The sequence below is a fragment of the Chlorocebus sabaeus genome, chromosome X, assembly GCF_047675955.1.
Source record: "Chlorocebus sabaeus isolate Y175 chromosome X, mChlSab1.0.hap1, whole genome shotgun sequence".
NCBI lineage: Eukaryota > Metazoa > Chordata > Mammalia > Primates > Cercopithecidae > Chlorocebus > Chlorocebus sabaeus.
This window is the reverse complement of record NC_132933.1, coordinates 114,628,572-114,642,862: the sequence shown is the minus strand read 5'-3', so window position 1 is coordinate 114,642,862 and position 14,291 is coordinate 114,628,572. Positions and strand designations below refer to the sequence as shown.

Here is a 14,291-nt window from a genome sequence, read left to right as displayed (position 1 = left end):
TAATACTATGAAGGGCCAAAGTGTGTCCCTGCCCATTGCCCAGAGATGGGAGAGAGGAGAAACAGAAAAAAGACAAGCACCTAAATCTGAGGAGGTCAGCCCAAAGCAGGGGACCTCAACAAATGCCAAGTCCTGTTCTCACCAAGGGGCATTCGCAAAGCTCTGTAGCCTGACTGTCCCCACTCAACACAGACAGACAAAAAGAGGGCTAGCCTTTAAAGTAAAACCAGACAGTGGAACAAAAGCAATTTGTGATGTGGCATGTGGTCCTTCAAATGCTTAACTCTCCTCTATAGAGATCAAATGGGACACAGAGAAAATCCAAGAAAGGAAAGGAGGGTGCAGTAAGACTTTCAGCAGAAGACTCGAGACCAAGACACTGGCAGAGGCCATATGGCCTCAGAGAGCTATGAGCATGGGAGGGAGACGCTGAGCTGGAGAAGAGCTCTCTCTTGCATCAAGTTCACATTTGAGGGTTATCAAATTGCCTCTGTTCCCTGGCAAAGGAGATGATTCCACTCCTTTACAATTTGGTTCAGAAGGCAAAAACGAATCAAGAATCCATCCATCCACATCAGCTCTTGAGGCTTCACCTCCATTTAAATAAAGACAGAGTAAAGATCTAGGCAAGACTGTTTCAAAGGTCTACCCAATGTTCTGAAAACCTGCCTGATAGAACAGTCTGCAAACTTTTAAAACAGTGTTTTTCAATGTGGGCGCTATGGGCATTCTGAGGGAGTCAATTCTTTATTGTGCAGGCCTGGCCTTCTCTATCACTATGACAAACCAAATCACTACCATGTATTTCCAAAGTCCCCACAGGCAATGGCATGGAAATTTAACAAAGACATCTTAAATCCATTTATGCCCCATCCACACATACATTTGTAGGTATTTTTTTTCTTTATAATTGAGGTAAACATATATAGTAAAGTCCACAAATCTTAAGTGTATACAACTCAATACATTCTATGTATGTGCATACCCATGAGACCTCCCAACCCAGATCAAGATATAGAATACTGCTGGCACCCTTGAAGACCCCCTTGTGGCCCCTCCCAGTGGCTACCCTATAAAGACAACTGCTATTCTAACACCATGGACTAGTTTTGCACATTGTTGTTGAACTTTGTATAAATGGAATTGTCATGTGTACTCTTCTGTGTCTGGTTTATTTGATTGAACATTATGTCTGTGTTGTTGTTACATGTAGCAATACGTTATTTTTTTACCTTTTTTGTTTAAGAATCATAAGCATAGAAAACTGTCCAGAAGCTTATATCAAACTACTGAGTGGCAACTTCAGAAAAAGAGAATGGAATCAAGAGGAAAATGAAGGGTGGCCTTGCTTTCAACTTTTTATGCCTCTATTTGAATATTTTCATAATGAGCATGTTTTTACTTTTATAATTTTGTTTTAAAGAAAGGGACTCACTCTATCACCCAGTCTGCAGTGCAGTGCATGATCACGGCTCGTTGCAGCCTTGACCGCCTGGGTTCAAGCGATCCTCCCACCTCAGCCCCTGAGTAGCCGGAACTACAGGTGAGTGCCATCACACCTGACTAATTTCTTTTCTTTCTTTCTTTTTCTTTTTTTTTTCTTTTTTTTTTTTTTTTTTTACAGAGATAGTGTCTCACTATGTTGCCCAGGCTGGTCTTGAACTCCTGGGCTCAAGCGATCCTCTCACCTAGGCCTCTCAAAGTGCTGGGATTACAGGCATGAGTCACTGTGCTCAGCCTGTAATTTTTTTTTTTTTTTTTTTTTGCAAAAAATTTTGGAAAAAAAGTGGCCAGCCTATAATTTTTGAAAACTTTGTTAAAATGCATTCATCAGAGGATACTTTCAGCTCATCTGCAATATCAAATGGGCCATTTTATAGATATGTGTAACATTCAGACCACCAAGCCAAGAAAAGTAAACTACAGTATCTATTTTCTGCCCACCAAAAATGTATAGAAATGGAAGTTGTCAGTTGTCTCATCTATTTTCACTGAAAATCAAGGTCTGCATGGCTTTCTCAACCTTCATTCCTCTTCTCAGCGGCCAACCCATGGAGGAAATAGAATAACTTAGTGCTTTCTCCCAACTCACCCTCAAGCCTCACTATCACTGAGAATTTCAAACTAAGTGACAACACAGCAGTTACATATCCTCACAGAGTAAACACCAAAGAGTGTTCAAACACAGGCCCATGGCTATGACACCACTAGCCCTGGAAGGCAAAGGAAGAAGGTCTGGAATGAGAGGGAGTGAGCTCAGCTTTGAGAAGGAAGGCACAGTCTCCTCATGCTGAGAGCCACAGCTTCCCTCCTATCTGAATGTGTCCTGAGGCTTCCCATGGAGAAAAGGGTCACTTACTCAAATGAGAGCCATTTGGACTTGGCTGGCCTGAAAAGATGAGTTTGGAATTTGCATGAGAAAATTTTACAGAAGAGAAGATTCTGAAAGGAAGCAACGTGAAGAGGAGAGAGAAACACCCCAAGGGCTGTCCCCAGCTTTCTTTACATTTTAATACAAAAAAACACATTTTAAAGAACACATGTTTATAATACCCAAAAGTTGGTGGCTTTCAACTCAAAAAAACTTCCTTTAACCAAAACACAATGACTAGAGAGACAGATGTGGGACAGATGATGCTACCCAAAGGTTGGGGTTTTTTTTCTTCCCTACTTCTACCTCCCCAAGCCTGCAGTGGTCACTGCCGCCAGTAAATGCTTCAGGAAATTCAATGTCATGTTCCCAAATGTCTTGTCCTGAAACTGAAAACACAGTGTTAATTGAAATCAACAAATGTGAAACACTAGGCTAGTGAGATGTTCGGAGAAAACCATTTGGAAATGTCCACACCAGTGGTTCTCACACTTGAGTGTATATAAGAATCACTTGGAGGATCTGCTAAAACACAGATGACTAGGCCCATTTCCCACATACCCAGCTCGTGACTCAGTAGCTCCGGGGTGTGGTCTGAGAATGTATATATCTACTAGGTTCCCAGGAGATGCTGCAGCTGTTACTGCTGGTCTACAGACCCCACTTTGAGATTCTGTGGTCCTCACTATTCCTCCTTGTCCTCTCTCAGAGAGTAACAAGGTACACTAGCATATCAATGACCCTGAGCAGTCCTGCAATAAAGAAACCTATTTAACCCAGCCTTTTGCAACTAAATTACAATGCATTCTGCTTCCCATACACCATTTCTGAATGTCTCTGGGAAGCAGTGCTTCATGGAAGGAAGTAGGAGAAGGTGGAGGGCTATGGGCCATACTACATACCAAGATCCTGGCAGGGCAGCACATCTAGAGACCACTGTCTAGAAATCCAAGAAGCATTAAGAAATCTGTCAGCAGGTAGCAAAACCCAGTCCACCTCCAGCCTCAGATTAGGACACTGGATCTTAGCCAAGAATTGGCAAGAATAAAACAGGAACCTAGCTTTTAGAGCATCTAAGATATCAGGAGATTACCAAGCTTCAAACCTTAAGAATGGTTCAAACCCAGCTATGTGTCAGATAAATTAACCATATACAAGGCTAGTTATAGCATGCTGGCCTGGACCTCCAAGATGAGTCCCAAGTTGAACCTCATGGTGGGGAAGAAGTAGCCCCAAACACCCAGGAATCTTGTTAAAAGGTAAGTGCTTATTTCATATCTATGATGGTGTTCAAGATTCTACATTTCTATAAAGCTCCCAGGTGAGGCTGGTTATCAAACCACACTTTGAGTAAGGCCTTGGATTAGGGGTTCAGCAAACATTTTCTGTAAAGGAAAACATTTCAGCTTTACAAGCCATATGGACTCTGTCACAACTACTCAACTGCCATTGTATCACCAAGTAGCCATAGACAAATACTCAAAGGAATGAACATGGCTGTGTTTCAATAATATCAAAATTTGAATTTTATATCATTTTCATGTGTCACAAAACATTATTATTCTTCTGACTTTTTTTTTCAATCAGTTTAAAATGTTAAAACCATTCTTAGCTCAACTAATCATATAAAAACTGGCAGTGAGCCATCTTTGGACTGCCTGGATTTTGTTTGCAGACCCTCACCCTAGATTACTGGTCCCTAACCTAGATCTACCAAATCAAAATACACAGATTTTGATTTGTGTATCAAAATATGGGCCAGGGAAACCATATTTCCTCAGACTCCCCAGGTGATCCTAACTCAACCTGTACAAATACCATTGCTGGCCAGGCAAGGTGGCTCACGCCTGTAATCCCAACACTTTGGGAGTCCGAGGAGGGTGGATCACGAGGTCAGGAGTTTGAGACCAGCCTGGCCAAAATGGTGAAACCCTGTCTCTACTAAAAATACAAAACTTAGCTGGGAGTAGTGGTACAAACCTGTAATCCCAGCTACTCGGGAGGCCGAGGCAAGAGAATCGCTTGAACCTTGGTGGTGGAGGTTGCAGTGAGCCGAGATCATGTCACTGCATTCCAGCCTGGGTGACAGAGTAAGACTCCGTCAAAAAGAAAAAAAAAAAAAAAGGAAAAGAAAAGAGAAAGAAAATACCATTGCTGGGTTGGAAACTACTACTTACCCAACTGCCTGAAAAGGTGAAAGACCCCCTTTCAGTGCTGTTAACAGTTCAGTCTTCCTGACATCCCCAATTCATGGAGCTTGAGGGGCTTACTATGAGGGGCTGGGTGTTTTCCTCACTAACCCACTGGTCTCACTCTCACTCATCTCCCAAGGTGCTGCCTCCCTGCTAACCCCAGTGGCACTGATTTCTGGTATGAAGATAAAAAGTCCCTGTGTCTTTAAGAGCTGATCAGTTCCAGGAATTCTCAGCCCCAGGAGTCTTGGCAGAGTGGCAGGAGCAGTCCTGATCACACTAGCCTGGTTTTCTTGACAGTTAAAGTTATTCATAAGGTATTAATACATCTTAGCTGCAGGGAAAAGCCATGCAAGGCCCCCGTTACCAATCAGCCTGAAGATGTACTTTGCTGCTGCTCAAGGCTAAGCTAGGCAGGGGCTGTATTCCTGGCAGAAAGATTTAAAAAGAGATGAAGTTAAGGGGGGGTTGCATTTGTTTTTGAGTTAGAGAAGGGAGGAAAAAACCTAATCTACAGGCTGTACATGCTTATCTCAGGAATGTTGGGGACTTAGGAAAGGAAGGCCAGAGGATTCAGTGATGAAGGCAAAGCCAACAGGAAATGGGAGAGGAGGGGAAGTGAGCCATTGTGTGGTAGTTAAAAACAGGCAAGCCACCCTGTCTTGGTCAAGAGCTGCTTCCTAAATTTCATTATGTAGAAGAATCATTGGAAGGATCTTGTTAAAATGAAGATGCTGATTCAGTAAGTCTTGAGTTTGGGCCTGAGCTTCTGCATTTTTAACGTGCTCCCACGTGACCCAAGAGTTCACCACAGATGCTGCTGGCATGCAAGCACAGCTTTTTGCTTTGTTCTCCTTTTACAGAGTCACAAGCTCTAAAAGAATATGGGGTCCATAGCTTGTCCCACTTGGGGTTAAGCTACCGACATCCAGGACTACACAGATATAGTTCAGGGAGTTCCCTGCACTACAGCACCCACCATCACACCCTCACAAAGAGCAAGTGGGGTCTCATCTCAAAACTAGCCTGCCCTCCACTCTCCAAGTCTTGAATCCTTGGACTCAAGGCCTCAAGTCCTTGAGTCTTGGGCCAGCCTCTATCCTTTTCTTGCCCAAAGTCTGTCTCTTGACCAAGACCTGTGTCCACAGATCTACATGTGCCCAGATGGGGGCCTCTTTTTCTAATTCACTCCAAGGTGCTTTATGCACTAGTGGTGGCCCTGTAGCCAGCATTGAGAGGTGGTCAGGCACCATCGGCTGACTCAGGCCAGTATCCTGCCACAGTTGAACCTTGAAAGCACTATACTAAGTGAAAGAAGCCAAACACAAAAGGATAAATACTATGTAATTCCATTTTTATGGAAGGTCAAGTGTAGGCAAATATATAGAGGCAGAAAATAGATTAGTGGTTGCCTAAAGATGGGGGATTGGGAAATGATGGCGACGGGGTTTGGAGTTTATTTGGGGAACAATGAAAACATTCTAAAATTGGTTGTGGTGATGAATGCACAACTCTGTGAATATGCTAAGACCATTGAGTCATACAGTTTAAATGAATGAGGTATGGTATGTGAATTGTATCTCAATAAAACTGTTATTAATGTAATCACAAATCAGTTGAGGAGCTCAAAGCAAGTGGTACAGAGAGGAAGCATTTGGGACTCTAACAACCTCAAAAGAGGGCAAGAACTGACATTGGGGCAGCGACTTCTCAGAACTCTTGAAAAACATTCAAACAGCTCTAGATATGAGATGCTGAGAGTACAGCCAAGTGTCAATATAAAGAATAGCTCTGAGATACACCCTGGACAGGGGCTCAGTGAACAATGCTGTATTCGTCCATTTTCACACTGCTATAAAGAAATACCTGAGACTGGGTAATTTATAAAGAAAAGAGGTTTAATTGGATCACAGTTCTGCAGGTTGTACAGGAAGTGTAGTGGCTTCTACCTCTGAGGAGGCCTCAGGAAACTTACAATCAAGGCAGAAGGTGAAGGAGAAGCAGGCATGTCTTACCTGGCCAGAGCAGGAGCAAGAGAGATGGAGGAGGTGCTACACACTTTCGAAACAACCAAATATTATGATAACTTACTATTGCAAAAATAACACCAAAGGGGATGGTGCTAAACCATTCATGAGAAATCCGCCCCCTGTGATCCAGTCACCTCTGGCCAGGCCCCACCTCCAGCACTGAAGATTACATTTTAACATGAGATTTGGGTGGGGACACAGATCTAAACCATATCAAATGCTCAGTGCCATTCATTCTTGCCTGTCTATCTCTGGTGCCCCACAGGATGCCTGACATGTAGGGACCACTCAAAAATTGAATTCAATGCATGCCTATGAAGTGAAAGGAATTCTATAGCCACTAGACTGAGCTCTCCTCCCAATTCTGCTATTAACTCTCTGTGTGACCCCAGACAAATCCCTTCATCTTGCTGAGCCTCAGAGGCTTCTCCCTAAAATGCAGGGCAAGTTACTGTCTCAGGCATCTTCCCAGTCTGAGGTTCCATGGTTCCACAAATTAGGCAACCCATGCAAGGGAGCCTGGGTGTGGAACAGAGAAACTCCTGCAGAAATCTAGATAAAGACCAAGATACCCACCCACAGGCTCAGAACTGGCCAGAGGCATGCCCCCCAGCAAATGTCACTCCGCAGATTCACTGAGAGCCTCCCAGAAGTCAGGCTCCCTGCTAGACCATGAGAATACAAAAATGAACAAGATCCCACAACCCACTCATGTGGCTGGGGGCATCCGATCCCTGAATAGGTAATGGTGCAACATAATGACCCTACCCCTTGGAAAGCTGAATTAAAATCTAAATGGAAACAGAATTTCAGGGTCGGGGATGGAAAGGAATTGGAGCCTTGATCTGACTAATACTGAGTCAGTACCAACATGTCTGTCAGAGTTCCTATAAGGAATTGCCACTTTGTGGGCAGAATCTCAGAAGGTGGAGGATGTAGCCACTCCACCACTTCCTCACCACTCCACAATGGGCCTGCCAAACCCTTGGCTTAATTCTCACCCTGTGGCCCTAGTTTAACTAGTGTTTGTGAACAATCTTGGATCACTGGGATTGGCAGGGTCATTCAGCTCAGCCACCCACACAATAAGTGGCAGGCGAGGGTCATCCATTAGCAGATCATGGGGTGTAATCAGCATTGAGGAGGTTCTCATTAAGTACAACTGGATGTACGTTGCAAACAGCTAGCAATAGCAGGGAAAATGAGCTGCTAGGACATGTGATTACACTACAGGTCACTGTAAGAGTGGGACAGAAGAAATATTGCAATGATATTTCAAGGCCAAGGCAGAAAGTCTGTCCCCAGGTTCTATGTTTGGATCTATTACTCAGAAGAAAGTTTGAAAATCATTATGCTCAATTTACAACCCCAAACCTCTGGGATAATCCAAGTCATTATGTCCAAACCCATTTATCTTCTCCCTGGAGAACAATGTATAAAGAAGTATCCAGTGTGTGCTAAGGATTACGGGTGAGTGAATCATTCAGCTCAGGAATGAGTACTCCAGAGGTTTCTCAGGTCAGAATGTGCCAGACACCCATATGATCCAGGTGCTACCAATTATCATCTGGAAAACTTGGGAGCTTAGCAATGCTACCAAGGACTTTTCTCTTGCACAAGCTTTTCCTCTAAATCTTTATCTGCAAATCCTGCCCCCAGAGCTGCCTTGAGTTTCTAAGTCTCTTAGAATAATGTCTTAGGGTGATTTGACATCCAAGAGCCTTCGCAATTAACTATGCCCTGATTCATTGCCTGTCCAAATGGACAAATTTCCTTTGACATTTAGCTATCTTGCAATCCGTTTCCTCAGGAAAGTGTCATCTTGGAAATTCTGGTTAAATCCTACAGGGGATATTTGAAATAGGATGCTTTGATTCTCTGTCACAATTACTTCAATCAATAAATCCACAAATACTGACTAAAGATCCTCCCCCAAGTCACACTGTACTAAGTGGGGCAGGGGGGTACAGCAAGTTACCAGCCCAGGCCTGAAGGCAATTACAATTTACGATTACATCTGTTTTGCTTGGTGCTGCTTTTTAAGTGAAAATAACTGGAAACTATACACCTGGCTGTAACTGGAAAGGCCATCTGCTCACTGGTTCAATCAAAGTTTACCTACTCTGGTAATTTCATCTTACTCTGTACGTTGATTTTTCTGCCCATTAAGCGCACATTTTCTTTCTTTTTTTTTTTTTTTTGAGACGGAGTCTCGCTCTGTCACCCAGGCTAGAGCCTCAGCCTCCCGAGCAGCTGGGACTAAAGGCGCCCGCCACCTTGCCCGGCTAGCTTTTTTTTTTTTTTTTTTTTTTGTATTTTTTAGTAGGGACGGGGTTTCACCGGGTTAGCCAGGATGGTCTCGATCTCCTGACCTCGTGATCCACCCGTCTCGGCCTCCCAAAGTGCTGGGATTACAGGCTTGAGCCACCGCGCCCGGCCAAGTGTACATTTTCTCAGAATTCATGAAGATGCTCTAGCAACTAGTGGTTTTGCATCGGGATAGAGCCATCTCCCCAGAAAAAGGACACTCACACAGATTTTTGTCTCCAATTTCAAAACATTCTTAGAGAAGCCCACACATTCTCTACTTTCACTTTTCTTGGGCCTTTAGTGCCACCATCTCTGCATCAGTAAGTCATTCTTCAATAACCAATCCCAGTGTTCCCACATAGCTCCTCTCTGTGCTCCTCTCCGGGCCTGTCAATTCAATTGTATTATAACATTGATTACCTGAAATAACTATGTCTCTATTTCCCCATAAGACAGAAAGCTACGAGAGAGAAGAAATTACATACCTTCTTCATCGTGGTCTCCGAAGCACATAAATGCTTCATCATTCAGTGTTCACTTTGAAAATAAGTCTCTGGGCAGAGCCTAGGTTTTATTAGAAAAGGTAGAAACTGATTCTATGTCAGAACTAAACCCAAATTTCCCGGAGAAAGAGTCAGGCTTAAAAGATCACCCTCCTAAAACAAATGGCCCATAAAAGTTAGCAGTTCAGACATCACACATTAGAAAAGTGTCATCTTGGAAATTCTGGTTAAATCCTACAGGGGAGATTTGAAATAGAATGCTTTAATTTCCTGTCTCAATTACTTCAATCAATTAAGAACTGAGGGGCTGGTTTGAGAAACTCCCTATGAATTGGAACTTGGGAGAGGTTATTATTCACACTGCTATTTTGGAAGCGAATCTTTAACCTGGGTATTAATCATAACTTGCCTGCTACAACTTTCATACTATGCTATGGCCTGGCAAAACTAAAACTTCTTCTATTTAAATTCTCTCTTCACTTTCAATTACTAATTTCAGTTGTGTTCTCTGAAAGAGGGATTGATGTAGCACACATATTTGCGTTTACTAAGGAAACCATTCAACCACTTTGGAAAGGCACAGATCAAGGTGGCCAACAAAAATAATAAGTGCAAACTCCAGCTTGCGGCTGCAGTCAGTCTCTCAGCTTACAGCCCCCAACAGAGAAGGTTATTGCTTAAACAGAGCGTGTTCGTAGATTTAAAAGGAACCTCTGTAGCCAGTAAGCCATCGTTTCTATGTACGTAGACTCACAGAGGTGGCACAAAGCCCTGTGTACCTGTGCACATGTTCTCCTCAGCTCCTTTCCTGTCCAATGGCCCATCACTGGAGTTACAGGCACTGTTAATTCATTAAGCACAAATATCCATGTGGCACAAAGTGCTCTGCTAGGCACCATGGGAAATACAAATAAGGGTAAGACACAGCAAGGGCTTAAAATCTGCAAGGGCTTAAAATCTGCAAGAAGAAGAAGAGCGCATAAATTATGATAATATACAGCATTATCATATGTGACATATGTGATAAATATAAGAGACCTGAGTGAGACCATGGGTGTTAAAAGGAAGGCAGGTTGCTTCCCATGGGAGTGACCAAGGAAAGGTCTCATCGAAGTGGGGATGTTGCTGAATGGTGGGCAGAATTTGGACAAATGGCCAGGGGGAAGGATTCCAGGTACAGAAAGCAGCATCTGCCAAGAAGGAAAATGTGACTCAGGTTCTATAAGGATAGGATTTTAGGAAACCAGGGGGAAAAGTCTGGAAAATTAGGCTAGAAGCAAACTGTCTAGGCCCCTAAAAACAACTAAGAACTTTCTACTTGAGGGAGAACAGGGAGCTGCTGTCCTAAGTTTTTGAGTAGGGGAGTGATGTGATAAAAACAACAGTACTAAAGTCAATGGACTTAAAAGACCATTATCTAAAGTGAGAAAGTAAAATGAGCTAGAATTAGGGAGACCAAAAGTGAGAATGTTATAGCAATAATCTAAAAGAGAAAAGCAGCACTGGTTATGGTGCAAGGACTGATGAGTTGGGAAGATGTGAAGATGCAGCTTTAACAATGGTTTCTGGTGTCTCATTCAGCTCCCAAATCTGTGAAATGAGTAGTAACTAACAAACAACATTGTACTGTACTGAAAGTGTTATCAATGAAGAAAATGCTAGAGAAAAATGACCTGCTCTCCCCAGCATATTTCCTTTTCATTGCAGAGTACTTTTGTCAGCTGATTACATGTTTTAAATCTAAATACGAATTCCTAGCCTGTTCCCGGTGAGACCTTAATTATAGAACCTGAGCTAGGTGCTTCATTCCTAGTACTTATCTCCAAATGTGGTATTTCAGAAGACTGCTTCAGCTGATGTAGTCTGGTTTGGCTTTTAGCAAACCTCACTTGGTTTTCCTGACTAGTAAAACCACGCTACTTTACCAGTTTTCTCCAGATGTAAGATTCACGAAGCCTTTCTTAGAGGCCATGGTACTCATTCTCCATCTTCAGCCTTGTTTGCAGAAGGAGGCAGAGTGAACCTACAAAATCTCACATGCAAATACAGCTCTAAGAATTATTTTAAGAACAGAATCAAAATTCTCGTCTGTTATAAGCATACAAACACAGTCAAACACAAACAACTTTTCTACAAATTTTCCATACACTTCATGTGGGTTTTTATAGACACTGCATCTTTGCTAGGCTGCAAAAAATAGATCAGAGAGTCAGAAAAGCTGCATTAAATTCTAAGATGGAAGAACTCCAGAGACCTTCTAGGAGTGGGAATGAGAGTGATTTACTCTCACTCTGACAGATTTGCTATTCACGTGCAGATGGTTACATAATCGACTTGCTGATGGGGCCCTAGATCTCCATCTTCTTTCAGAAGTTCCAGATTCAGGGCCCTTACTTTCTCTCTTACTGGACATATGATGTCCACTTGCTAAGAGAGTGTCTTTGAAATGATCTTTAAAATTTGTCACCCAGCACTTAGAGTGAACTCAGCCGATGTGATTTGCTTTCAGACCCAAGGGCCTAGACAGTTTCCCCTCCCCAGCCTTCCAAAGCCTCTGGCTTGGACTGAAATCCCCTCCTCTGGATCTCACAACCTCGGCGGAGCACACTTCCCAAGAGACCCCATTGAGCCATGCCAAAAGGAGTCTCAGGAGGAGTGTTTATCAAGCAGCTCCAATCAGCTTCAGCTCATTTGTGGTCTGAGCAGAGCCAGAGGGCAGGTTAGGAGTCAGTGGAGGTAGTGGCAAGCAGGAACATGGTGGCTAAAAGTTGGGAGCAGCCTGCAGGCTGGCAGAGGGAGCCAGGAAAGCCAGGGATAGGTCCCAAAAGACTGGTAGTGAATGCCCAAACTGGCAAACTCATGATTCTGTGGCTGGGCCCTGGTAGCAAGCTATACTATATAAAGGTGGAAGATGAGAGAAAGGAGAGGGGAGGGCAGGGGAGGAGAAGGGAGGGAGGTCAGATGGAAAAGGAGAAGGGGTCTCCAGCTTGAGAAAGGCTCAACAAGAACTTGAGGTTCCCAGGCAGCTCACAGACACCTCCCAATTCAGTGCGGAAAAGCTATCTCTAGCTTCTCACCTTATTTGCCTGCTCCCAGAAAGCTGCTTCTGGGGCACTTAGTGACTGCCTCTTCCCCTATAGGTTCATTTTAACCTGATTCCTGCTAACGGGGGTGGGAGAGGTGGTATTAACACACCAAGGGAATGACAGTTGCCTGGCAGTAAGGATAAAATTTCCTTTCCACTTTACCCTGAATCAGTTCCTACAAAGCAGCTGAAAACTTAAGAGTTAGCTCAAAACACAAATATTCCTGTTTATTAAATTACAAATTTGTTTTATTCATTCATTCATTTAGGTGCATGCAGAGAGTTTCCCACAGCCATCCCTACATCTCCCAAGCACACTGGTAGAAAGATGGGCATCCTCTATCCTTCTACCAGAACTCAGTAGGTTCATTTCTAATACCCCAGATTTCAGCTGCCCACAGTGTTGAACGCAGAGCCAAATATTTGCACGCCCTATAGCCCACGTCACCCACTTTCCCACTAACACTAAATTAAAACTCATCCATTCCGAGGCAACAGGAGTGCGTGGCACATTGCCCTACTCCCCTGAAGCTCTTCGCTAACTTAAGACTCCAGGGTGAGGAAGTTAGCTGGAGCTTTTTAAAGTGCATCTCCAAAGATAATTTTGCTCACACCAGGAGAGCCCCCAAGAAACACCAGGGCCCCCTTAGATGCCGGAGACCACGCCCTGCAGGAATAAGCCGCATCCTCTGCCCAGCAGAGCCTTGCGCGAGTAGCCCTCTTTCCCTGGGGCTAATCAAGTGCATGCCACACGTCACCACTCAGCCGGCGATTCTTCCTCAGAGGCGCAGACTTTCTCTGAATCCCCAGCAGGGGGGGTTAAGAGATTCAGGGGAGGCCCCGCCCGTGCCTTCCACAAAAGTCGCTTTCCCGTGGCTCGTGCCCTGCGGCCCCAAGGGAGTAGCCTGGGACGTGTAGTGGGAGGGCATAGAGGTTCCTTCCAGGACAAGCTGCCAGCCTCCAGTGAGCAACCATGTGAGAGGCAAAATTCTGGGTGTGAGAAAGTAGCAAACTAGTCTGCGGCCAAACTTTCTCTCTGGAGCCTCCTACACCGAAAAGGGTTTGATTGGAACTCTGGAAGCCCGGACGCAGAAGGTGCCCAGGCTCCCGTCGCCGCGAGGGCGCCCCGCGCCTGGAGATGGGACAGTCAGTTCTTCCCGGTGCGTGCCCAGACACCAGCCCCGCTCCGCATCACCCCCACCCTCGGGCTGCGAAAGAGGAGTTCTGCGCAAACAAAGGGCGCCCCCTGCACCTCCCGCTATCCCGAGCGAAGGGTCCCAACGGCGACTCCGGAGGTCTTTGGTGCCCAGCTGAGGAGGCAGCCACGCCTCCGATCCTACCTGGGAAGCTGCGGCTAGGCGGGACGCGCAGCAGCAGCAGCAGCAGAGGCGGCAGCAGCAGCAGCAGCGCGGGCCGGTGTGCGGGGCTCCCCATGGCTAGCGGGCGCGTAGCTCGCCTCGGCAGCGCAGCGCGCTTCCAGAGGCGGGAGGAGACCAAAGAGACCAAGGGACTGCGTGCTAGCGGGCGGGCGAAGGCCAGGCTGGAAAACTCCTCCTCTCGCCTCTTTTCCTCCCTCCTTCCCGCCTGGGGCCTGCCCTCCTTTCTCCGCCCCACTGGAGCACTGCGCGGTTTGGGGCTCTGACCCACCCACCTCCTCCTTTTGTGCCAGCGCTTTCTGGCCAGAGAGCGCTGGAGACATGCCCCAGCAGAGCGAAATATCCTAGAGTATCTTTCTTTGCTCCAATTTGCGCGCCCCCTCACCCGGAATACACACACGGGTGGCTCAACCGCCTAGAACAT

At 45.1% G+C, this 14,291-nt stretch overlaps 1 protein-coding gene across 3 annotated transcripts in view; it reads right to left on the bottom strand.

Annotated features, from left to right (window-relative positions):
- Positions 1–14,048, bottom strand: part of SRPX (sushi repeat containing protein X-linked) — a 178,416-nt gene extending 164,368 nt beyond the window's left edge. For 2 of the 3 annotated variants that reach the window (XM_073013811.1, XM_073013813.1), the window contains exon 1: positions 13,832–14,045. In XM_073013811.1, the coding sequence (XP_072869912.1) occupies positions 13,832–13,925 (94 nt within the window). In that variant the 5' untranslated portion in view covers positions 13,926–14,045. Of the gene's footprint in view, positions 1–13,831 lie in introns of all 3 variants that reach the window. The other variant, XM_073013812.1, reaches the window with a different exon arrangement.
- Between the last annotated feature and the right edge of the window lie 243 nt (positions 14,049–14,291).